Source organism: Cyanistes caeruleus, chromosome Z, assembly GCF_971803275.1.
Source record: "Cyanistes caeruleus chromosome Z, bCyaCae1.hap1.1, whole genome shotgun sequence".
Lineage (NCBI taxonomy): Eukaryota > Metazoa > Chordata > Aves > Passeriformes > Paridae > Cyanistes > Cyanistes caeruleus.
This window is the reverse complement of record NC_141732.1, coordinates 47,248,472-47,275,522: the sequence shown is the minus strand read 5'-3', so window position 1 is coordinate 47,275,522 and position 27,051 is coordinate 47,248,472. Positions and strand designations below refer to the sequence as shown.

The 27,051-nt window shown below is 41.1% G+C and overlaps 2 protein-coding genes across 4 annotated transcripts in view; one reads left to right on the top strand and one right to left on the bottom strand.

Annotated features, from left to right (window-relative positions):
* Positions 1-10,598, bottom strand: part of MLLT3 (MLLT3 super elongation complex subunit) — a 114,414-nt gene extending 103,816 nt beyond the window's left edge. Inside the window, exons 1-2 of one of the 2 annotated variants that reach the window (XM_086868031.1) lie at positions 10,282-10,598; positions 9,598-9,778 (exon numbers count right to left, since the gene is read on the bottom strand). In XM_086868031.1, coding sequence (XP_086724157.1) covers positions 9,598-9,778; positions 10,282-10,293 — 193 coding nt within the window. In that variant the 5' untranslated portion in view covers positions 10,294-10,598. The remainder of the gene's footprint in view (positions 1-9,597; positions 9,779-10,281) is intronic. The other variant, XM_086868032.1, reaches the window with a different exon arrangement.
* A 9,431-nt stretch (positions 10,599-20,029) lies between these two features.
* Positions 20,030-27,051, top strand: part of FOCAD (focadhesin) — a 93,361-nt gene continuing 86,339 nt past the window's right edge. Inside the window, exons 1-2 of one of the 2 annotated variants that reach the window (XM_023943533.2) lie at positions 20,030-20,926; positions 25,448-25,536. In XM_023943533.2, the coding sequence (XP_023799301.2) occupies positions 25,480-25,536 (57 nt within the window). In that variant the 5' untranslated portion in view covers positions 20,030-20,926; positions 25,448-25,479. Of the gene's footprint in view, positions 20,927-22,943; positions 24,765-24,826; positions 25,537-27,051 lie in introns of those variants that run through there. The other variant, XM_086868029.1, reaches the window with a different exon arrangement.

Sequence of the window (27,051 nt, the reverse complement as noted above, 5' to 3'; positions counted from 1 at the left end):
GGAGCTGCTTCATACTAACTTCTTCACAAATACCTTATAGCACTTTTAAGTTACCTGTAATATCTTTTATTAAAAGAATTATCTAGGGAAGAATTATACAGAGAATAATAAAAGCCAATATCCTTACAAGAAAGGATACTAGATAATTACAGAGACTGGTTGGGAGGTTATCGCCTCCCCCTATTTGCACAGAGGGGAGTTTTAAGACCACAAGATAGGAAATATGTTTATGTGCTCTGGATGCCTTTTTCTTAAGCAAAAGGCTTACATTCAGACAAATCTCAAAAAAAAAAAAAAAATAAAATTACAGCCTGAGAAGTCTTCCTGAAATATCTCTGTTCTTCAAAGAATAGGGATAATGCAACTGCATTGGTATACTGCCACTTCTATTAACCTAACTGTAATGAATAATGAGTAGACTGTAAATCATGGGTAGAATACTTTTTGCTGAAAAGACATCACGGCAGTATTCTGCAGAAATAGGTTGTATGTTTGTACATGGCACAACTCAAAGGGCCAAAAAAAAGTGTCACCAAATTTAAGTTGGGACCTTTTGTTTTAGAATATTTACTAGGTACAAATAGAATCATTTAAAATACTCACAGAAGCAATACACTTAAAAACACTTCAGACACATTACTGACAGCCAGGCAAGGAAATAACAACCTGAGTGCCGAAAAGATTTAGTCTTAACAGCGCAGGGTTTTTATCACATACAGGAGCAGACCTTTGCAGCTCTAAGAAAAACAACCTTAATAGTAGCAGCAAAACAGATTAGGAACCTTCACATATTAGAGAAGAATTTACAGGATCTTCTGATTTCTGTACAGCAAACAAAGATTTCTTGATCAACCTCTAAAGGAAAGATTAAACAAAGCAATACATTTACAAAACACACCTTTTGGGGTTTTTTTAACTCCCAAAAAAAATATGCATTTCTTATCGCTATCTCTTTATTCCTTGCTGTTCCTCATGTCAATGCTCAGCTCATTTTTTTTTTACATATCTGAAATTTACCTCTTGAGAACTTTTTTGTATAGTTAACTGACCTTGCCCAAAACTAGCTCAACTGCACTTCCATCCTCTTGTCAGCTACTAAATTCAGGAAACAATCTACATAATACTTTCCACATTCAGTCTTCAAACACAGCAATACCATTCCACATCCTTCCTCCCCATTTTTTAAGAACTCCAGTGTGGATCCTATGCAGTTGTCTACTGGCAGTGGTATCCACCTCTGTCTCCTTGTTGGCCTGTCCATTGGGCCACTCCTTCGTGTGCTGCCTGTGCTGCACAGGAGCCAGGCTCTGGAATGCAGTGCCTGCTGGGCCAGTGCTCAACAAAACAAAACCCCCAAGCCCTGTAACACACAGATGGGGCAAGTGAGCACACACTGTGCACAGGACACAGACTCTCCACAGCACCTCCACTTACTAAGCATTCCTCTAGTGAAAGGCAGCAACTGGATATTGGGTGCAAAGGGCTTGGCATTGGATCTGGCAAAAAAGGACTGATCTTACTATTCTGCTTATTAATGTCCATTTCTTTACCCTAGCAGAAGCTTATGCCACAGAGACAAAACAGAACACCATCTCAAAAATACATTGCAAGGGTGCACAACTCTTAAATGTGAAAGGTTTTCAGCTTTTTATATTTAGTGATACTTAAAGAAACACTGTATTAGAATTATTTCAAAACAATATTCATTAAGACCTTTTCACAGAAATGGGTCAGAGACTGTACAATTTCAATATACTTTACTATTTCACATAGTTTTGCTTTTCCTTATAGCCATACTAAGCCATTTTAAGATACCAAGAGTATCCAGAATTACCATGTGCTGTAAGAAGGCTGGGAAAGAAGACAGAAACTGACAAAACCAAAACAAAAGAAAAATACATACAATTAGTAAAAAAAAAAAAAAAAACAGAAACAAAAACTCCTAACAAAAAAACCCCAAACAAATAGACAAACAGAAAACAAAAAAAAAATACCTTCCCTAGAATATTACGCCAGATCTGTACATCTCCATGTTCAGACAGCACACAAGATTCCAGGTTTAATCCACCCTCTCCTTCTTTTCAGTAAAACATGGTGCCAGTGCTGTGATAACACCAACTCCCATTGTGTAAATTATTTTTACCAAGTTCTTCAAGAAAAAACTCACTTGGAATTTACATAACATAAAAAGAAATGTGCGCTTTTTTATCATAGAGTCTGGTACAGGATAACAAGAGGAATGAAAATTCCACTTACCCATTTAATACTAATGAATCAAAATTCCTCAAGAAAACTTTATTACAAGAAAGGCTGCTTCGAGAAACAGAAAAAAATTTGGACCTGCCATTTTTCCACACAGATGATGGAAAACAACATGATTGCTGGCCACTAGCCCACAATGTTAAGCAGTTCTGTTTCCACTGAATCTCCACATTTTTCCTTCGAGGATAACTTGCCCTTTAAAGTTTGCACACAAAAGTTAAAATATTGTCTCCCTCTTGGTATACATAGTGCTCGATTTCCCCTACAAGTCTACACCTTGTTTGTCAACCCCTATTTCAAGATGTATGCTACATTCACATTACTTCTATCTAGAAAGAGCAGAACAATTAGTGTCCCAGTGAATTGGACGGAATTCTCCCGTACAAGCTTTAGAACAGCAGTTGCAAATAACACATTTAGATTTATTGAAAACCACAATATACAATATGAGTCATCAGAAAAATCAATCCACCACACACTGCTCATTCAGTTCTGCTTTGGTTTTGCCTTGCTATGTGTAATAATTCACTTTGTCATCATAACCATTTAAAAATAGAAACACCTATACCAAGATACCCCATAAAAAAGACATACATCCTACCCCATGTATGTATATGTTTTTTTACAAAGAATATGGACAAGTAACTGCAGTCATACAATTGCAATCTGTATGCATCAGCTGCTCAGAACGTGTCTGAATTGCATTTAAAAGAAATTACATTTGATCTATCTTTTAGATGACATTATAGCTGTCAGGGCCTCTGTTACCATAGCATGCACAAATTTTAAAATCAAACTCATACAGACCCACTGGGCTCATCCAGGGAGCTCAAAGAAACAAACCTGTACTCCTCTAGAAAGCCAGTCAGTGCAAGAACTTGGCACAGGATTAACAGTGATACAGCCCATACCTGGCAAGCAAGGGAGAGAACTAAGCCAAATATACTGATAAGATCTCTGATGACATACATAAATAGATTTATTTTTAAAATCAATTCTTGCACAGATATTTAAGTAAGCATACAAATGTTTTATATAGCAGTCTATTCTTCCAGCCTTTTATATACTAAAATGCACATCAAAAAGGCAAAAATCCCACAAAAATCAAACAATATCATGAATTACAAGCTAAGTGTTTCATGACAAGATGAGCAATCATAATTTTTATGCAAACATAGAAAAGTGTTAGAATTTGACTGTTCCTTTGTCCTCATATATGTCTATCAATCACTGCCAGGAAAGGAAGAAAAAGGATGGTTGCCTATGAACTGAATTCTGCTGGTTTAAAATTGCAGGCATTCATCACAAGAATATCACAAAAATTCATGTAGTCAAACTTAAGCAGTCTATAGACTTAATTCTAGATTAAACATTTATAAATTGTTTTTTCCCCAACTGTTGCAAGCATCATCAACAAGCTTTAATTCAGGTTACCACCTCAATGTATCAACTTATCTTTTTTACAGATTCTACCAGAACAAAGGACAGATTAATCCTCCTCACCATTTCTCAAAAAACCTGAATGAAAAGCTATAAAAAGCCCCAAAACACAAGAAAACCAATCTTAACCATACTGCACAACGCTGGTACAAGAAAACCCTTCATACTTAAACAGCACCACAAAAGATCACAAGAAATCTATGTCCATCATTTTAGAACTTACTGAATCTTAACAGACAGAATTATGCCTGCAGTTCATACTGTCTAACCTGTTAATTTCAAATAATACATGGTTTAAACATTTCTGACATTTATTTTTCAAAGGATAAAAAATATGAAAATAGAGTCACAGCAATAATTACTGAATAACACAGCTGGTTTTATTTTCTTAAATAAATTTAACTAACTCCAGTTTTATTACTGAGGTACCTTCTCCCTCATCTTACTAAATAAAGTGATAGATTGAAGATGGATAGAATAATCCGGTTTTCTCTACTTCAAGCAAGTATTATTCTACAGCTACCCAAAAATCTTTTGTACAACAGCCCTGAAAGTATACTTCCTGCCATCTAAAATCTAGAAGAGCTACAATCAGCAAGCATTAATATTGTAGCTTTAGTAAGAAGTAACTAGAGCTTCTAAAAACTAAAAAAACTGTTTCAGCAACTAAATGCTACACAAATTTAACCTAATGTGAAATAACCAAGGTTCATCTTTTATGACTTAAGAGAGTCAGAAATGATTGGCAGTTTCTGACACAAATCAGCATTTGCCCTTGCAGAAGCATGCTTACAGGGAGAAACAATGTAGGTAGAAGCAGCATCCCTCCCATGAAGGAAAATTAAAGTCAGCACATACTAAACACATAAATCACACAATGAAACCACATAAACTGCAAATAGACTAGAAAAGTTTTTGACACTCAGGATGCAGCAACCCTATTATTTCTCAGTTTTTTCAAACTCTTTACTTCTAAATAAAGCCTAAGTACTTTAAATAAAGCCTAAGTGGCTTTGAATGTATTTTTTGAGTCATACCAATGAGGGAAAATTATTTATTAGAAACCAAGTTTCCTGTACATATAGTATCGTAAAATCAAAACCACCAGTTATTTACTGATGTCACTCATGTAAATATAAAACATGATAGCTTCCCTATACTGAAATCCTTTACACTTTAAGTCTGTGAAATGCCCTTTTGATTTGCATCTGGCTAAATTAGAAAGTGCACCTATAAAACCACATGTGTACTCTTGAAGCCATTCGCCTTCATATTCAGTAGTAGCAAAATTGAGTCTCAAGTGTTTCCTGTTAAACAAATGAAGTTCTTCAATGATTCTTCAGACCATTCTGCAACTAAGAGCAACAACTGCTCCAAAAGATGCAGCATCAAATCTGTATCTGTTAGACTGATGAAAAAGAAACTCCTGTGTGCCTATCATACTTAGATGGTTAGGCTCAGACAAATTGAACATGAAAAAAAAGCAAAGAAAACACACCTAACACAGATCTAAGTTCTTACAAGTGTAGCTAAATATTCATATAAAATACACTGCATAAAAGTGTCTGCCTGTTTAGTAATCTTGATGGTCTGCCTGCACTAGCTAGTAGGAGTGGAAAACGAATTATCTAGGAAGAATCTGCTTATGAGTCCCTACCCTCACACCATCGAGTTCACTAAAATTAATAGAGTTAAAACTCTCATTGACTTTAAATGGAGCTAAAAAAAATATGTTTTTTACAGTTAAAAATCATGAAAAGAAAAAATAATTAAGCAAGAATAGCAAATGGCATCTTTCACAGTAACTAAGTATATTTCAAACTGTTATGATTCACTAAAATCTCATTCTGCACTAAAAGAACCTTAATGAAAACAACCAATGCTGGAAATGTGAACTTTCCAGAGACAACTGCAGTTGGTCCTTCCTGTACTAGAATACCAAGCAGCTTTACTTCCACCACTTTGCCATATCATTGTAAAACTTACTGCACTAAGACATGCACTAAGCAGCATTGCTCCCAGCTCCACAAAGAAAAGCAGTATCTCTCACTTTTAAAGTTACAACACTACAGCAACAAAATCAACGTTTTCACATTGTCTAAGCTATTAGCCCAGAAATACTGCCCAGACTTTTTTTTTTCTAATAAGAAAAATTTAGTTTGTCAAAATGTAACACTGATTAACAGAAATCTAACCACTAAGAACATGCTAGCTCCAATGCCATTTTTGAGGTGTGCTTACGAGTCATCAAAACACAAAAGATCTATTTCCTTAGCCAACTGGAATACTGTAAGAGAAAGACTAAGTCAGACAACTGTTGAAGAGCATCAGCATTTTTTGGGCAAGAAGAAGAAAATGCTTCTACATTGGCTAGCATCCATACAATTAATGAGACATATTATGATGCAAGAACAACAGCTCCTCTTTTGGAGTCAGTATAGCAGGGGATCAAAACTAACCACAATCTGGTGACACACCTTGTTTCACAGACATGCTTTAAAATACTTCACCTCTACACACAGGACTATTTTCTTCACAGGAATGATGAAAGATAAGCAGCACATGCTTTGAAATAAAGGTAGAATCTTAAAAATTCTTAATATATTCTCTCAACCAATTTACATCAGTAAGCAAGATACGCAATTTGTGATTGCATGACAATCCTACAAGCTTTTGTCTTGCAAATACTACCATAAATTGAGTCTGGGCATGACTACTGTCTCTAAAGTGACTAGTAGTCCTGTTGCCATCCCCCCACCCCCGTCCCGCCTTGAAACTACTCATGGAAATCAGACAGCAGCAGCAGGCCATTGAATAGGATAAAGTAAAGAGGACAAATCACTGCACACTCCTGTATGCTCCACCATGCAAGGATAAACTTAGGCACTCAGTCATCATAAGGCAAACAGAAAGCAATAAAACCACCGCCAAGCTCAGGATTTTAAGGTGACGCAGACTGAAAGATGAAGAATACTATTTTATTAGGTCACTCGAACTTATCTACACTTTGGCCCCTATTAGTCAACATCACCCTTCCATCCTGCCAACACACACAAACCAACCTGCTCTGCACTCCAGTGACTGAACATCACTCCAGTAATCCTGCCACCTTAAAACTAACGCAACTTTGGGATACAGGACCCTGCTTGCTCTGTACCAACTATTAGCAGAACAAACACTTGGACACACCTTTGCAAACTCACTGCCAACATCTATTATTTCCAAAATTTCTAGCATAAACAGATAAGCAAAGCCATAGCTGTAGCTGGCAAACTGACAGTTTATCCAGCTATTCTCATAAATTTGCAAAGCAAATGACCTGGCAATAATTTATCTCTCTTGCCTCCCCTGGTAGCTGGAATTGCTGCGTCCCTAATTAAAAGTGATCTAGCAACAGAAGTACTTTATGAGTTAATAACACCTATCTTAGCTTGTTATCATTTTCAAATTGATCCTTGAGCTTTACAGATTGACCTAATGAACTAAATTTTTTCCTAGCAGGCATACATCTTAGAGCAGCCACTCTTATCAGAAATGCAGAGATAAAACTTATCAGACAACTAGCTGTTATTATGACTAGCCAGTATTCTAGCACTTGCTTCTGATTAGTCTTATACACCTAATTTCAGCATGCTAAAAACCCTCATGGCTCAGGAAAAGTTTGTGAAATTAGCAAATATCTCCAAGCGGTAAGTTATCCTATGCTAAAATAATGAACTATATAACTGCAGACAAAGCAATGGAAAACAGGCAGTTTGACTAACACTACAAACATGCGTATCATTTCTACTAAATATGCAACACTTGAGGAATCAAACCAAACTGGTAGCAGTGATTTACAAAAGAATCAAAAAAACACCTTAGAATACTTCAGTAAAAAATGTTAACAGTACTTCTAAATTGGAAAGACAAACTGCTCCCATTTACAAGGCACACATTTCCACCACCCTTTTAAACACTACAACAGCAAAAAATATTCCAGGTAATTCATGCACGGATCATTCCCCCAATGTGATTTCAAGGATCTGAAATTTCTTCAGCATCAACAGCTGCAGGAGGCTAAGCAAAGCACAGAAGTGAATAGAATGCCTGCCAGCCAAGTTATAATCTGCTGAATGAGAGTGGCTGCAGAGTTCTACTACAATCCAAGGCAGGTACAAACACTGTACAACAAATCCTTCCACAAGCTATATAGAAGAGCATCCTTCCCAGCAGTTGCCACATCATGAAAATGACGCATACAAACAAAACTCCGAAATAAACACTTTGAAAAAAATTACTTAAATGACTGCATAACTGAACTCAGTAGCTGGAGACACAAAACAAGTAGCAAATTATGTATCCCTCACTTGCAAAAGTCCTGAACTATATTCTTATTAGCAAGCTCCACATCACACCTAGCAACCAAATTCAAACAACAGACTCACATTCCCTGAGGCCAGACAGCAAGTAAACAAATATAGCAGAAACAATAAAAGCAGAGAGGACCACCAACAACTCCTATGCAGACCTGTCTTCAAGCATTAAGCACACTTTCTACTACTGATTTCATACAATACATCATCTAATTCACTGAATATGAATAATACTATCTCAGCTATTTAGGCTATCTAGACCTGTTCTCAGGAGTTTTACTTCCAAACTATTTAGATTGACTTAAAGTCATGTTTTTTGCACAAGAAATAGAAGAAAGCAAGAGGAAGACTTGCCAGGACAAGCTGAGCAATTTAATCCAACAGTAATACTGAAGCTTCTCACACAATTCACTGAAAACTGTTTGTATAGTACGGCACACATTTAAATAGACCCAAGAAGTACACTGACGGTAGTAAAATAAAAGGGAATTAATAGCCTCTGCTTCAGAAGATAAACTCTGGAGCTGAAATACTGCAAGTCTTACACTCTGATGCTTAAGGGAAGGAGATTGTTCTAGAGAAAACACAGCCATTGACATAAAAAAATGTCACAGCTTGGTATTTCCAACTGAGAAATGTTAAATCAAACTACATGGTTTTATCAGCCACAAAGCAAAGCTTTTTTATTTCAACACTCAAAATTTTCCTGTCTTTTCCTCCACAAACATTCAATTTATCCCCCCAAACTCCAAGCAGACAGGATTTAGGACTATGTTGTTCTAAGGAACTGGAGAAGCACCAGATGCCAAAAAAGACTGCCGATCAAATGAAAGATAACTCTAAGCATTGTGCCTGTATAGATAAATAAACCTGCTCACGTCTTTTATTTGTACTATTACCTCAACCAATCCCACTACAATAATCAGGACTAGCAACAGCTCATGAAACAGATCTGAAAAGAGAAGGCTTCTTACACTTCTCCCAGCCAAATCTGCATGGGTACAAATGCACCACACATACACACCTTATGAGACTTTTTTTATGTACTCACGAAAAGATGAAGCCCTGGAGATGGACAAGCAGGGTGTTGAGGGAATCCAAACACAAGTACCAAAACTGCAACAGCAACACGTGTACAGGCATTCCAGTCATAAAGGACATCGGGAGAGAACACCACCAGCCAGAAGAAAGTAACACGTGGGCAAAAATCGCCAGTGAGGACCTACGCTGGGACAGAAGCTAACTCCGTGCCACCCGCCACCGAGAGTCTAGAAGGAGTCGGGACCCAGACCCACGGCCGGACCAAGCTCTACGACCACAGGCAACGGCGAGTGAACATCCCCGCGGCAGCAAGTGCGTGAAAGGGCAGAGAGGAGCCCCTCCCGACCCCAGACATCCCTACAAGCGGCGGGAGAGAGCCCCAGCAGCCCACCACCGCACTGGCGGCCGCTTTTGTTCTCCACCGAGACCGGCAGAGACCCACCGCCTGCGCCCGCTCCGGGCCGCCTCCAAGCGCTCATCCCAGGGGAGACCCCACTACCTCTTTTCGGCCTGGGGAAGCTCTCGTGCAGGTGAAAGATGACTTTCTCCACAAAGTGCTGAATGTTGCTGTGCTCAGGCCCTCTGACAAACACCATCCAGTCGTGGGTGAAGCCCTCCACGGTGGGTTTCTTCCTGACCTGGGCTCGGTGTCCCAGCTCCAGCTTCACCTGGACGGCACACTGCGGGGGAAGAGGCGGGGAGCGGCCGGTGAGCGCCCCGACAAGCGGAGACAGGGCTGGCGGCCGGGGGGAACCGGACACATCGCGGGCAGTACGGGCACACACGGACACAGCCGTACCATCAACACGGCAGAAAGGATTTGGCGGGGGGAGAGCTGGCAAAACCAGCAAGGCACCGCTGCAACAACAAAAAAACGGCCCCGCAGGCGAGGGCGTAGGACAGCTCTCGGTGTCACCGGGAGAGCGCGGGGAGGCGACCCGGGGGCCGCTGTCAGGGACGCTCCGTCCTGTCCTCGGTGCCTCCGCGCTCGCTGCCCGCGCTGCGGCGGCAGGACCGCGGCTCCCTCCGAGTGCGTGCGCGCGCCGCGCCGCCGCCGGCAGCAGCGGGAGGCAAGGGAAAGCCGCATGCGAAGAGAAATTCCCGGTCACGCCAGCAGCCCCTTCCCGGCGGCGCCGGGCAGCGCGGGGCGGAGGGCCGGAGGAGACCCGCGCTACTCACTCACCGAGCCGGCCATGCCTGGGTCGCCGGTTCCGCCGGGACGCTCGCTGCCGTCCCCCACCCCCACCGCGCAGCCCTAATTCATGAGGACGTGGAGGAGATGGCGGGCGCGCAGAAAAGCGGCGAGCGGGCGGCAGGCATCCTCTGTTTTGCTGCTCCGGCCGGCTGCGGCGGCGGCTGCCGGCTCTGGCTCGCGGCTCCGGCTCCCCACGCTCCTGCTCCCTCTCCCCGCGCTCCCGCTCCCCGCCCGCGGCAGCCCCAGCGCTCGCCCCAACCCCGCCGGCCAGCGCAGCGCCCGCCGCGCATGCGCACCGCGCGCCTGACTGACACCGAGCGAGGGACACAGTAGTAAGTGCGGGGGGCGGCTCCGGCGCGGAGCGACAGCCAATGATGCGCAAGCTCCACCGCGCGGCCCCGCCCTCGCCCCGCCCCCTCCGCCCGCCCCGTCCTCCCTTAAAGTAACAGGTTACGGGGCGGCCGCGGTGGCGCCACGCGCCGGGCCCGCTGCTGGCCGCTGCTCGCGGGGCCGGGCCTTGGCGACAGCTCTGCCACAGCAACGAAGACCTCCGGAACGGCCCCGAGCAGTCCCCTCGCAAAAACTGAGAGACGAGGACAGCAAGGCAATGCCTGGCTTGAACGGGGATGGCAGGGGATGATGGGCACACAGCAGGCAGAAAATAACAGACGGGATTCTTCAACACGTTTGTAGAGGCAGCTGCTATTTCTACCTGTAACGGGCTGGGAGTCTCCTAAAACACGGTTACTGCCTCAGACATTTCCGTATCTCCTCCGTACTGCCGGAGATAACGTGGGGATTCCTGCCACGGGAGTATGCCACTGAGGAGATGAAGTGATTTACTGTGAATTTCTAAATCACGGTGCTGACGTTCGTCAGAGGACTATTTTCCAACAGCCGTAAACTCGTCAAAAACTGCTGGAAGATAACTTTCGGCCCGTTGAAAACTCATTTAGTCCGATAATTATATTTTTAACATATATTTATGTGTCAAATTATTAATTTATAAAAATATTTGTATATATTTTATGTAATTATATGACAAATCACAGTATCTATTTATTTTATTTATTTATATATCAACTTATTATATATAAATATATAAATATTTTTAATACATTTTCTACATTTTGACAATCCTTGCGGTGATAACCCATCATTGGGTTGCTGGACACAGCACAGCAGTCCTTTCCGAGAACACCCTCCCCGCGCCTTCCAGGTGCCACCAAGAGATGGCGCGCCGAGTCCTCCGGCTAATGTCCTCATTTGACCTCTCCAGAAGACCACGATTTCTATCTTCTCTCTTTTCATTTCGGCAATGAGCGCACGTTGTCCAAAGTTTAGCATGATTTAATAATTGCTTCGGAACTACTGAGCTGCATCTTCCTTTACTTAAAGATGTTGTAAGCCCTAATTGACAAAATCAGTGCTAAGAATTGAAAAGGATGAATACAGTTTGTGACAACTCCACAAGTTACAACGTGACTTGAAATATAAATGAATATCCATGTTTTAAAATTCTGGTGTGCGTATCTGAAACTTCACGTATCTTCCAATAACCTTAGGCAAACCAGCAAATGTAAGAACTCCTGTTGAGTCCATAAACGCACCAAAGCTGATTCTGGCAAGTTTAAAACTTTGTTCTCGAGTAAGAAAAATGCATGTGAGCAGGGGCAGAGATGCTGGACCACCACCGAGCTTGATGCACTGTGCTTCCAGCTGTCAGGACCAATCTGACAGAGCATCATCTTCCTAGCTTGGGATTCTACTGGAAGGAATGGAGCTGGATTGTTCTCTGGAGTCCTTCTATACTGACTTATTTATTCTGTATTTGGAGAAAATTATTTGTCCTCTTGATTTAAAATGGGACTGAACCACTACAAGCTGTTTTCATATAAGACCTACCACTGTCACAGTGCAAATGCTTCTATTGCCTAACTTAATGCATTCTAAGTCTTTTTAGCTACTTAACTTTTAGCTACTTAACTCGGTTGAGTAATCATTAGTCAGAAACATCTGCTGATTCAGGCTCAAATTTGGAAAAGGAAATTGTTTACTGTTTGTTAGTTGTGAAGCAATGTTGATTTTTAAACAACAAAAAAACCCAAACGCAGCATTTGTATTCAAGCTGAAGGGGTTGAGATGCAATTACAGCTATGAATTAAAAATCTAAAAATTTCATGAATTCCAAATATAATCCTTGGCTGACAGGAGCAGAATCAAATAATTATCTGGAGCTGTTAAGTGACAAACTGGTGCAACTATTGGCTTTATTTTGGATTAACAGTTAAAATAAACATTCTTTGATCTCATTATAGCAGATGGATGTAATTATGTGCATATGGGTGTGCAAAGACACTAGCTTAAAGAACTACAGAGTTACAAAGGTGGAGGTAATTATCTATAAATGCTATCCAGTACTGCTTAAACAAGGTTTACCAGGAAATAATTAACCAGCTGCTGGAAAATAAGAGACATTTAAGGTATATTCTTAGAGGTGTTTAACAACCTAAATGTTCACGTAATCAACTCTTGCAAAATGCTTGCACTTTTTACGTGTGCTAAAGTAACCGATACAACTTTAGGCTTCCTGGAAGGCACCAGTCCCTGTGTTCAGATCTCTACCTGCATCAAGCTGTGACACATGATGCACTGATCCCAGATCCCTGACTTAAATGGAACACAAGCCAACATTTCTGCTTACTATACAGCTAACTGTGTATACAGCATAGATGTGTTAGTGCAGCATCACATCTGACCTAGCAGGATCTGTATTTCATAGCTGCACCATTGGTGATTCCACACATGACTGGAAGGAATTGCTGCCTTTCTGTACTGTCTTCTCAAACAAAGCAGACATGTCTCATGCCACAAAAAAAACCCCAAAAAACTGTTTCCCAGCTCATTTGGATATAGCGTTGTCTTCAATATTTCAAACATGGCTGTTATGAATTTGTATTTGAAGTTCAAATTTCGTGACCCAAGTCTCACTGATGCTTAAATAGGTCTTGTTTCTAAATATCGCAAAAAAAGCAATGAACTAAAAAAGCTAATATTACTGGCTATAAATGAAACTACTATGCCTTTTAAATGTATCATCAGTCTGAATTTCTCTATAATTGAGATCTTTTCTTAGGCAGACAATACAAAAAAAATCATAGGCAATCTTGATCCAAGCCAGATATTGATTGCAATGACCTGAACCTAAGCCAAAAGTTAAAATAAGCCTATAGCTGATCTTACACATACAAGGAATATGTCTAAGTTTTGTAATGCCACTCCAGCTGCCAGGACCTAATGGCAGAATTCTATGTCAGGATTGGCTTTCTTTGGTTAGCTACATAGGATGAACAAATGCCAATGAGCCTGAGCCAAATGTGAGCCTGTTTTGAGGTCTTATTGTCAATTTTTAATCACAAATCAAATGGAAAATAAGCACTTCAGATGGAAACATATAAATCCCCTTATCAACAGAAAAGATTTGCAAGACCAAGGACTGCATGATTTAGGAAACAATATAAAACAATTTATAACTCACCACTAGTCACCTCAGAGGGATGTAGTAATAACAACAGAAGATAAACGCAAAAAGGGGTCTTGGCTATGCACAACATTACAGTATAAAAGGTTAAAAAAAAAATTTAGTAGCTTCTAGGGACACATTATGAAATTCATTGAGAGTGGAAAAGTCTTGTTGAAAGACCTAAAAGGAAGTATTTAGGGGTTTATTTCCTCACAATGGTGGTGCCTCTAGAGTAAATGCTTGTTAGTCAAAGAAATAAATTAGAATTCTGTACTCTGTTCACAGCTGTGTAATGACTAAGTTCAGAGAACTTGTTTTGGATTTCCCCAGACATAGTCAGGACAGTCTGATCACATGTCCAAGGGAGATATTAGGGAGTAACTTCACCGAAATTAGTGTTCTCAGTTTCTGGCCTGACAGGAAATTACCCCATTAGCACTCAGTTAAGTATAAAGCAATTATATCATCTTGACTCTTGACCATCTTGACTCTGCATCAGGTTCTTCTGGTGGCAGCAGCCTGCCGGAGCACCTCCTGTCCCTCCTTCTGCACTGACCTTGGTGTCCGCAGAGTTGCTCCTATCATATGTTCTCTCTAGTCTCTTCTCTAGCTGCAATTATATCTGCACAACAACTTCTATTTTCCTTTTTAAATCTGTTATCACAGAGATGTTCGGACTATTTCTAATTGCCCCAATCTTGGCCAGTGGCACATCCATCTTGGAGCTGGCTGGCTTTGGCTCTGCGAAACATGGAGAAAGCTTCCAGGAGCTTCTCACAAGAGCAAACCCTGTGGCCCCCACTACCAAAAATCTGGCCATGCAAACCCAATACACCACTATTAGTTATGTAAGTTGATCATTATCCAATTCAGGAATTTACGCATAAGATGACCACCACATCTTGGTCACGGAATACTTATGTTATTCTATAGCTTCATTACAAGAGTATCAGAAAGGTACAAGACTACACTATCCTCACACTTTTATTGTGAGAGCCATAAACGAGCCAAATCTTCTTTATTCCCAGCATCACCAGAAATGAGTGAGAATCTGAAATGGCTTAATATTACCTTGGTGAAAAATAGATTTTTAAATCAGTGATAAGTACTCATACAGCCACTGGGTCTTAGCTGTCCTCATCTTTAATGATTTAATGATTATGCCCTCACTGATTCAGAAAGCAGTTTTATCCCAACTTTATGGATGGCAAATGGAAATAAAGAGACTAAATTATTTAACCAGGGAAAAACAGATAAGGCATGAAGGTTGAAAGCAGTTAAACACAGTGAGACAAAAGTTTGGCCCTGAAAAAATAGAAAAAATTAAGAAATAGAAAAAAGCATGTAAGCAAAAGTAGTACTGGAGAACGGAGAAACTGAAATACAGAGCTAGTTCAACAATCAATAAGAAATTATTTGACATATGTGGCATTTGAGAGAACTTTGCAAAGTTTAAGGAATATAATACATATGTATTTTCAGAAGTCTGGCCTTAGGAGCTTCATAGGCACATTTCAGAAATCTAAACAAAAATCATATGAATCAGAAATAGCAACTTTCACATATGAGAAAGTTGTAAAGTATGATTGCTCAACATATGGGAGTCAGCCAGTAATCAAGCATAGTGAGGAAGCTAGAAGTAGTTTTTATGAAGTCATAGGGGGAACAAAATACAATTAAGATGAGTGGACATGTTTTACCAGGTGATGGAAGGGAATCAGTGTATCTGCAACCTGTATATTCTGATTTGACATACAGAATTCAGATGTTCTTCCATATAAGCTCTTTGTGGTCCACTGAATTCAATAGATTTTAGTAGTAAGCAGGTGTACATCATTTACACTCCTAATGGTAGGCACCCCTCAATGAACAATGAATTTCCTCTCAGAATACTTTTCATCACCATGTGACATCAATTCCAGACACTTACATATATTTACAATTTCCAATAAAAACTTCCCAGCTTTCCAAAAGATGCAAAAATGCAAAAAACATGCTACCCTGTTTTACTGCAATTTTAACCTTTCAGTGCTCTGCTGCCTCACCCATTCTCCATTTATCTGCTCCTCAGACAACATATTTTAAATATGTTATAAATATACCAAATCTATACATTCTGTCTGCTTCAGACTGCAAATACATACTAATATATGAGTGTGTGTGTGTAGAAAATAAATTATATATATGCATATATATATATATATATATATATATATATATATATACACACATAGGGCAAGATCAATGGTTTCCCATCACTTCATCAATATTCTGTCCTTGCATCTCCACCTCAAGTAAATCCTTGAGAGACTAGGGTAAAAAGGTGCAATGATTCTTAGGAAAACGGATGCCAGGAGTCTTGCAAATCTTTCAGGGAAGCTCTAGAAAGCAATACATTCTCCCCTCCAGCTCATTGTCTCCAGGCTAAACAAGCCCAGCTCCCTCAAGTGCTCCTTGTATATTTTGTTCTCCAGGACCTCCAGCAGCTTTGTTCCCCTTCTCTGGATACATGCTCCAGCACAATGTCTGTTCTGTAGTGAAGGAGGGGCCCAAAACTGAACACAGGATTCAAGGTGCAGCCTCACCACTAAGGGAATGATCCTTTTCCCTGGTCTTGCTGAAGTCACATCATGACTTGCAAACACACACTGAGTAAATCTAAACAAATGAATAATCTTGTTAATCTCTATGACAACAACTGGAGTACTCATCTATTTGTCATCACTCCTGAGAAGTCTTCTTGTAGTTTTGTGACATTAGCTGATGTTCATTTAAAGAAAAAAAGTAGAGGCATATAACAATCCAAACCACATCCTTAACTTCACTCCTTGAATCCTCCTTAGGTTTTGCTGTGCTGCATCATGAAAGTGAAATTAGAATGCAGTTTGTGATTCTGGAGTCTAGTGAGGTTCAGCTTCATTACTTATACTATATATATATATATATATATATATATACTTATTCTTCATATACTTATTACTATAGTTATCGCCCTTGGCTGTTCACAGTGTAGCTCATCCATTGTCGCCCATGTGAGTACAAAGATGAACCACCTACAAAGTTAGACCTGGATTGTGCAAAGGAACATCAGCACAATCTGCCTGCAGTTTACTTGAAGTGTTCATCACCTGCTCCCACTAGCAATGTTTGGCCCCACTGCGTATTTTCAAAGTTATGTTATCCAACACTAGAAGGATCCATCTGTACTGGTGTGCCCATTGTGGAAGTAAGGATTGAGTTCTATACTGTGTCAAAAGTATTTCCACTTTGTGTGGGACATAAATTTGTTAGAGTATTCCAGAACAAGGGGGTGACTTCTCTCTAATATTGTAGATGCTGCTGCCACTGATTTAATAAAATCAGATGTAGTTGTATAGAGTACGAAACCGTTCTCTGGTGAGGTCCTAATTTCAGTTTTATCACTCCACTAGCTATTCATTTTCATTTATGCATATATAAATTGATGGGGTTTGTAGGATCCATGAGCCTGAGAGTGAATACTGATGCCAAAAACTCTTCTATCTATTTAAAAACTCTCTGCCACTTGATACAATCAATGGGAAACTGAAACCATTCAACAGTGGTAGCAATTAGCCTTTGCCAGAAATATGCCTCAAACTTTCTACATTACCCTTCAGTAAAGCTGTACAGGCAGTAAAAAAATGCCACGGTCCTTGCTTGCACTAATACAAAGGGAGTTTTTATCTGTGAACTCCTACAGGATAAAGTTCAGCATCGCATTTCAAGACTAATCTTGTGAGTTGCAAAGTTCTCCCTGGTGGGAGTTAAGCAATTTCCACTCATTCTTCTCAGTAGCCTGTGAGGAAAAAAACTTTTGCCCTCACACTGGATTTGCACTGAAGTCCATGTAAGCTCTGCTAGGGTGGAGTGATGGCCCTTCATAGCTGACTACTGTTTGGAGTAAAAGCAGCTGCATTTGAAAGTTGAATGCATTTTAAATAAGCCTTCTTAGTTATAACAGCTAAAGACATAGCTGACTAGGCAGGTCCATTTGCTAAAACTATTTCATTATCAGGCTCAAGAGATTTAAAGTAAGTATATTTCAATAGTGGTCGGCTTTGCTGCTATTGATTTCTGCAATATATTCTTAATGGGAACTTTCATTACTCCTCTGCTTCATGATTAAAGCTAGAATTGCTTTCTGGTCTGGATAAAATTCCATGTAAGAAATGAGATATGCAGATTAGGCCATTATTAGTGCTATTACTGTATGATTTTCATTTGCATAGTAACCTTCACTGGGAGACCTCACAGCACATTACAAATGCTGCCAAAAGAACCTTCTTGCAAAAAGGCATTCTTGAAATGCCTTTCTTGGAGAGCATCATGGGATTAGATGGTCCCATAATAAAACAACTTAGAATATTCTAGAAAAAGTGTAACTGTAGACAAGGACTCCTGCCTAGTTTTTTTCCTGGAAGAAAATTCACAAGCCAGAGAACAGGGCAGTTTTCACAGATTTGCTGATCTTGTCAAGAACTCATGTCACACAAAATGGAGGGTGGTAATCCTATTTGGCAGCCTAATACAAGCTAGCTGAATTATATTTTTATTATTTTCTGTATAACAGATCGGCCATATTAAGACCGTAAACTTAAGCAGTAAACCGTAAACTGTTAAGCAGTAAACTGTGTTGGAGACACTTCTCAAAGGTGTCAAATTTTTTTCAAAAGGGAAAACTGATTTCAAGAATTTGCTAGGGAAAGCATTTTTCAGCATAATCTGCAGCTGACATGAACTGCTCTGAATCAAACCCAGTTATGACTTTGACACTGATGCTACCTTCAGAACCCCCAAGTATTTCTCCTACTTTAATGGAAGACCTTGAAAGCTGGGGACACCACTTCAGGCTACTACAGAAAACATACCTTGGTTTCACAGCCAGGCTCTGTAAGTGGAAAGTTGAAAGGCAACCAAAAGCAGTGTCTGTAAATCTAAGTATGTTCTTTAAGAGATATCTTCTGCTTTTTTCCTCCTTCTGAGATACTACATGAAAAACATATTATTAAAACAGATTGAGATTATAGGACAGCAAATGGTTTCACAAGGATGAAATGGATTCCTTTTGTCTCAAGACACAACTGAGTCTTTGGAGCTACCAAGGGTCTTTTGTGAGAGCATTCATGTTATGTACACTCAGTATTCTCGTGCTTCAATGTCCTTAGATGACCTGCACGAAACTCAGCGCTTAGGACTAGTGCTAGCAATTACACACCACAGCCAAGTAATCCAGAGAATGGATGTGATATTCCTGGTACTTTCACACCAAGCATGAAACCTCTGGTGAGCTGCTTGTCAAAGCAAGATGCTTCACAGTAGCAACACACACAGAATTGTCTGCACCAAAATAAATTATTACGTGCTCCTTTATTCTCAGGAGATCTCACTGCAGTCTGCATCAAATTGAAAGCCATTGTGGCTAATACTCATTTGGGCAGTAGCAGACTTGGCAATGTACTCGGAACTAAGGCTCCCACGTCTAGGGTACAACATGGAGCTAACACGCAGCTGGAGAAGTTTCCCTGGATAGTGTGATACTGAGATATGCTTCACCTGTCAGGCAAGCTCTGCGACCTGGCAATTATAAAAGGAAAAGTGCTGTACAGGCAGTCAAAAAATGCCACACTTGCATGTGCCCCATTAGGGCCTTGCTTGCACTAACACAAAGTAAATTTTCACCTATTGACTATTACAGAATGAAGTTCAGTATGGCATTTCAACCCTAATCTTATGAATGCCAGAGTTCTCCCTGGCAAGAGTTAAGCAACTTCCAATCTTATTAATCTCAATAGCCTGTGAGGATACAAATCATGGACGTCTTTTTCATTTCTGCTGTCAAACTGGATTTGCATTGAAGTCCTTGTAAGTTCTGCATGGGTGGAGTAATATGCCTTCACAGCTGACTACTAATCACAAAACGAGAACAAACCAACCTGTCAATAGCAAGACATCCTTAGATGAAGCAGAAAGCATGGAATGAGCAGAGGAGACTGAGCACTGCCTTTGGATTTATGCCATCACCTATGGTCACTGAGAGATGGACTGAAATACATCCTTGTGAAAGTTCCTACAGGTCCTTTTTCCTCATCTTATGCTATGTCAGCAGCAGGCAGACACGGGAGCCCATCCTGGCCGGAGTGTACCGCGCCAAAAGTCGTGTCACAAAGGCTTGTATGTGCTGCATGAAAACAGTTGCTGCAGAGAGGTCACGGATAAAGCAAGCAGTCCACATGTTCTCTGGGATCCAACTATCTCCCCTTTGTATTGCACACATGTACCCAGCTCAAGAGAATACAGTGAGACACTTCTGGGCTTTTAGTGCCTCTTGCAAGTGGCAGTGCATGCGTTTCCAGCAATTCAGTGCAGGCAGCGGCAGGATTCCTTGAATTCCATAAACGGCCTACAGCTTCAGTTGGTGAAACTGAAAACAATACATCCCTGATCATTTTAAATTAAAAAACTGTAAAAATACTAGACACGCTGATCTATTTACTTTTGTTTCTTATTTGTCAGAATTCCACTACCTTCAGCTCAAACCAACTCAGAGAAGATAACTTTAAGAGGACTTAGTCTAACCTTAGAGAATAACCTAGCCATTTTCAAACAAACTTCTTTCAAAACAGTTAATTTTTCTGAAGATATTTTCACTGAGAGCCATTCTTATGTTATAAATGCCTCACACCTTGTCTGTTGCATTGATGTTAAGGAACAGAAGTGCTGTGTTGTATTAAACTAACAATCTTAACTGAGAATATCACCGTCTCATATGTGTGGTCAGCAGTTAGTAGCACAGCAGTTACCAAAGTACATCAGAACACGGCTTAAACTCTTCCTCTGCCGTTGAGAGAGCTGCACCCTCGATGTTCCTAAGGGGTGTTTTCCAACCCAATGAGTTCTGTGATTATCCGGTGACGGGCAGCGGCGGCAGCCAGCGGTACCGGGCAGCGCCACACCCGCCGCCCCGCCGCCGCGCCTGCGCCAAGCGCTGCGCATGCGCGCTGTGCGCGGCCAGTTCCGGGCGCAGCGGGAGGGAGGCGGCGCGGCCGTGGCGGAGGCGCAGCGAGCCCGGCCCAGCTCGGCCCGGCCGAGGTGAGGGGTCGCCGGGACGGGCGGCGGGGCCGATCCGCGGCTTCAGATCGGTAGCGAAGCAAAGGCAGCTGCCGCTACTGCCCAGCGTGAGGGGGTGTTGTTTCTTTAACGTTTTTGTTTAAAGCTGGTCGCTCTGAGACGTTTGCGTATGTTGCACGCAAGCGGTGAGGGCATGTGCAGGTGTTCTCACTCCTGGGTTGGTAGGAACATCGGTTTGAATGCAGAGTCCTTAAAAAGAAGGCAAAGGCTCTGAGACCACAGATGGGAAATGTGGTCTCAGCGCTCCCTGCGATCATTTTCTGTTACGAAGCTTAACTTACCTTGATAGAATTTTTTTTGGAGAACAGGACCAGATCCGAAGGTGTAGTCCCGTGACAGTCTCTCTCTGGCTCCCTTGAATTAGCAATGCTTGTCCCTCTTAGCATTAGGATGCTTTATTCGATTTGCATGGCAAGGATGTGATAGCAGAAGGGTTACAGGGGTGGCCTCTGTGAGAAGCTGCCAGAACTTTTCTTCGTGTCTGACAGAGCCAGTGCCAGCTGGCTCCAAATGGACCAGCCACTGGCCAGGGCCAAGCCCATCAGTGACGGTGGCAGCACCTCGGGGACGACAGGTTTAAGAAGGTGAAAAACTGCTACACAACAGCAGCCCGAGGAGAGAAGTGTGAACATGAGAAAAACAGCCCTGCAAACACCAGGATGCAAAAGGAGGGAGAGAAGATGCTCCGGGTGCTGGAGCAGAGATTGCACTGCAGCCCATGGTAAAGACTGTGGTAGAGACGTGTGTGTTGCAGCCCAAGGAAGTCTATAATAAAGCAGGTGTCCACCTGCAGCCGGTGGAGAACCCCAGCCTAGACCAGTTAGATGCTCAGAGAAGGCTGTGACTCCATGGAGAGGAGCCCATGTTGGAGCAGGCTCCTGAAAGGACCAGTGGGACTCTGTAGACAGGAGCTCACACTGAAACAGGTTTTCTGGCAAGACTTAGGACCCACATTTGAACAGTCTGAACAACTGTACCCCATAGAAGGGGCCCATGCTGGAGCAGTTGATGAAGTACTACTGAGTTTACTTGGGATCTTGTGCTGGAGCTGGGGAAAGTGTGATTGCGACCTCATTTCCTGACCCCCTATTCCATTTAGGGGGGAGAGGTACAGAAGTTGATAGTGAGTGAAATTGACCCCAGAAGGAAGGGAAGGGCGGGGGGGGGGGGGATGGGAATTGTGTTTCTAGATTTTTTTTTAATATTTCTTACTATGCTACTCAGATTCCATTGGTAAAAATAAATTTCCTTGGCTTGAGTCAGTTTTTCCCATAATAGTAATTGCTGGGTGATCTTCCTGTCATTATGTCATAAGCCCTTAATCATGTTTTTTGCCCCTTTTCCAGTTGAGAGGCAATGATAGAGCAAGTTTGTGGCCATCTTGCTGTAAGTCAAGCTCAAGGCTACACAGATGCTTATCATTTATATTGGCTAAGTTGGGAAAACAAGCCAAGGTCCCTTTCCAATACCTTGTTTTTTCTTCCTTTGTCTTGCATGTCTGTGTGTGTGTGTTCAGTGGGGTTTTTGGGGTGGATGGTTTTTTATGTGTGTGGCTGATGGTGTATCCTGAATATAATTCCTGATGGAATATCCTGAGGTGGAAGAGACTCACCATCAGAATCATGGAGGTTGGAAAACACCTTTAAGATCATCAAGTCCAGTATTTAACTGAAAACCATAATGTCAGCTAAACAATAGCCCAAAGTGACACATCCAGTCATTTCTTGAATACTTCCAGGGATGGTAACTCCGTCACTTCCATCCTTGTGGATTTCCAGGACTTCACTGGATTTGGTAGAGAGGAAGATTCAGACCAGTTTTGATGAGAGGATTTGACTAGATGAGCTCTGGAAATCTTGGTTCTTAAGCTGATTCAGTGATTCTTACTAGGACTAATACACATGAGTATGGATTTGCCAAGGAAAAATTAAGCCACATGACTTTCTTTAATAAATAATAGTTGGATTTGCAGTGAAGTGGAGTAGTAGGTCTCATTTACTGCCTCTTGAACACGGCTTTCAACACTGTCTCCCACCCAGTTCCTGTGTCAGAGGTAGGATGTGTGCCTGCTGGCATGTCTGCCCTCTGCATGGACTAGAGGAGCAGGTGATGGGAACCTCAGGAATTTCAGCAGTGATAAATGCCTTGTCTTGGGCCACCCCTTACACGATGGGATGGCGAGCAGTTCCGTGGGGTGGCTGTAGGCCCTGGCAGGCATTGCCCTGGGATGTGTGACAGAACTCTGTTGAGGTGAGATTGTCTGCCTCTGCTCAGCACTCCTTAGATCTCAAATTGACATGACCAGTTCTGAGTCCTTGTGTAGGGAGAGATAGTGACCACAAGGACTGAATTCAGCTGAGATCATTGAGGTAATGGGGCTGGGGCCCTTGCCCTGGGAGGAGAGGCTGTGGTTTCTAGGACTTTAAGTTGGGAGGAGGGAAGGCTGAACAGTGGTACCCAGAAGCAGCCCTGGCACCAATGGGAGGGGGATGAATGAAGGCACAGCTAAGTGCTTCACAGGAGTTCATGACAAAAAGAGCTAAAGATGAGTGATGGAGATAAAGATTTTGTTGATCAGGACAGCTCAGTCAAGTGGTGCCTTCCCTGATCTTGAGAGGTTTTCAAAGTCAAACTGGGGCAAAGCCTTGAGCAACTGACTGCATGGTTTGACTATATGTCTGAACTTCCTTTGAATGGGAGGCTGAACAAAAAGCATCTTTAGATCTCTGCCAGTCTTGATTATCCATGTATCCTGTTAACTTCACTGGCATTCCATGTGCATACACAGTTTTCTCTGCTAGGAGTGAATGCTGAAGACTGAAAACTGTTTAGGTAATATTTAATTTAATTGCACTAATGCTATTGCATTGTAACTATCCTGTAAATGTTTAGTTTAGATTGATTGATCGAAATTTAGGATTTGTGTCTGATGCAAGGGCAACGAACTTCTAGTCTGTATGGAATAGCTGATTTGTGCTTGCATTAAGAGTATGTTCTGTGTTTGTAATGATCCTTTGTAGTAGTTTTTCCTTTTAATGCAGGTAAAAAAATTACCTGATGAGAAGTACAATATAATTCCATTGTTTTCATGTCAAAACTGCCCAGGAGGGAACATTACCTCATTTTGCTGCTTGTCGGGTAGAACTGAGGGGGCTTTGAATGTATTTATAAAAATAGGCCAATACAGCTAGATCCACTGGAGTTTTTAGCCATGCTCAACAGATCTAGGTATGTCTGGAATTGTTTGCTGTAGTAATCATTTTTTATTTTTTTTTTAAATCAAGATATCATTTATAGTTTAATGTGTGTTTATTTATTATATGGACACTTATTGTCTCAAAATGCCTGTTCTAAAACTATACAAACCCATCCCAGCATCAGTGTTGGTCTTTTTCTCCTCCACTCTGAGACATGTAATCCACAGGTGTATGGGAATACCTCACTGATTAACTGCAAGGAATTTGTGTTCACTGACCTATTAATGTAACTGTTAATTTTGAGTTTTTCTGCCACAAATGGTAATTTTTTGTGGCACATGCTGCATTGCTTGTATCCAGGCTTTAATTCCATCTCTTTTTAAATCAGTGGCAAGATTCTGAATGCATCACATTGATTTATCACACTGATAAATTCTTGGAATTTGAGTATTTTGCATGTATATATTTCCTCAGTGCTTATTGCAAAGGATTACAATTAGGTTTCCAACAAGTACTATTTTTTTTTGGAAGGAAGCCATTCCAAGCCACTGGAGGTGAGTTTATAATGAACTGAAATATCTGAGTATTTGCAGTGGCCTTCAGTTTCATTGAAGGTGCAACAAACTGATTTCTAATTTCTCATTAAAGAGAAATTAGAAGTCAGTTTGTTGCACGCCAGTATGCATGCAGTGTTGTACACCAGTGTTTGTTGCACACCAGTGTTGCATACAATGTTGATGTGTACTTGTGAGTACCTGCATATTCTAACTTACAGAGAAGGTTTTCACTTCAAGTATTCCAGCCCCTAACTACAGTTACAACTTACAGTCTCACAAGTTGGTCTTTTGTTTGTTTTGCTTCTGGTTTTGCATGAAATGATGGAAAGTTTGTGGATAATTTTGCATTTTAAATCATATTTCTGAGACTGTGAACACTCCTTTTAAGCTGTCTCATTTTCAAGTCAATGAAATATACTTAAAATGCTCTCAAGAATACATGCTGTCCAGAGTACACATATGCCGTGCCATATGGAATAGTATATTTGTTGCAGCTTTAAGAAATGTCTATAACCCATTCTTTGTGCAGGACCAGTGAGTATTCACCATTTCTTGGGTTCAAGCCCAAAAGACAAGGTGATATGATAAGACTTCAGAGGGGGAAGAAAATGCTTTAACGCTTGCATCTGTTGTTAAATACAACATAAATCTGGGGGGTGAGGGAGGGTGTAGAAAATAGCATGCTGTCCTTCCTTATCCTGGCTATATTTTTTTAATGTCTCTTGCAGAGTGAAATTTAGTGTCATATGACGGAGCCAAAATGTTGGATGACATCAAGAAGCGATTTGAATTTCCCAATGCCGTTGTTCAGTCACAGGTAATTTTTTAAAATCATTAAAACAGATGAAGTTGTCTGTGGAAATATTTGTTCCAACAGCTGCTGCTTATCGACCTGTTTTTTTTTTCAAAGTCAGAAAACCAGAGAAACAGAGTATTCTTAAATCACAATCAAATCCTAATTGCCCTCTCTCTGTAATGGAAACATAGGACATAATTGCTCATCACTATAAAGTCTCTTCAGGAAAATCAGAAACTTTGCATGACTGGAAGGTTGGAGTGTGGCCAAGTGGTTTTTAGTGACCTTGTGATGTCAAGAGAAGCCAGAAATTACCAGATACCATGTGTGGGGTTGAAATACTTTGCAATATTTCATAGAACTGCTCTGTTTCTTCCTTGGTGATGACAACTGATGAACTACTTCAGTCTTGTCTGTCATCAGGGGATACAGCTCAGCTCAGCCCCCTTTATTTTCTGATCCATGCAATGGCTCCTTGTCATTTTCACCTGAAATGATGTACAAAAAGTTTTTATCATAGTATGGTCAGTGGACAGGAAAGAGTGATAGCAATAATAGTCTCTGCTGAAAACATACGCCTTCTTTGCTTTGGCCATTTTTCATTTCAGCATTAAAATATATCTCTTTGGCTGTTATTTCATTGCATTTGCCTGTTTTCTTCCTTATCCTGTTTTGAATTTAGGATTAAATGTGCACCCATTTGTTTGGTGAAATGAGTTGATCAGAATACGGTCTGTGCAACCTGGTGCCTCTCTTGCCTCTTCATTTCAGTCAGTTCACCTTGGTTTGAAATAAAGATGCATAAGCCCACTTGCCATCAACTTGGTGTTCGGGAGAGAAAGCCATGTCCCTGAAAGCTGGAGTTCATCTAATGTCTAGCAAAGTGTCTTGTACTGCAGATGAGTTTATATCATTACTAGACTTGATAAGCAGGACTCAGCATCTTTGAAGTTAATTTTTCTTTAGTGCAGAATGTCCCCATGGTACATGGTTGTGTTGCTTAAATGTCTTGGCTCATTATTACAGCTGCACATCATTAAAGTCTACTAATGTGCTTTGGTTGATTTTGTCCTGTGCTTTGGCTGTTTTACTTGTATTCTGTGATCCATGGAAAGCCTTCTGTGATCTTCCCACTATAATCAGGTCCGGATTCAACTTAACGAGAGATGTCTTCTCTTTCTTCTAACCACGATACCTGCTCTGCAGAGTGTGTAGTCTACACATGATCAGAAAAGTGAGGAACTTGAGCACAGATTTGTAGGTCATAAAGTTATACTGCTTAATCAAGTTCCAGAAATGCAGGGGGTTACTCTCTATTTTGGCTTTTCTGTATAGCTAGGTCACTGCAAAAGCCAAGTTTCTGTTGATAAGCCCCTTTTCCTGTGTAGCTGAAGTGTCTTAAGGATGTCGGTGTGAACATCTTGTTTTGGTTTGAAAAGACAGATGTCTGCTAAGGAAGGCAGGAGCCTCTCTTGAAATAGAAAATGTAAACCCCCTCCCTCTGAATTATTACAGTTTTGAAATTAAAGGGCTCTC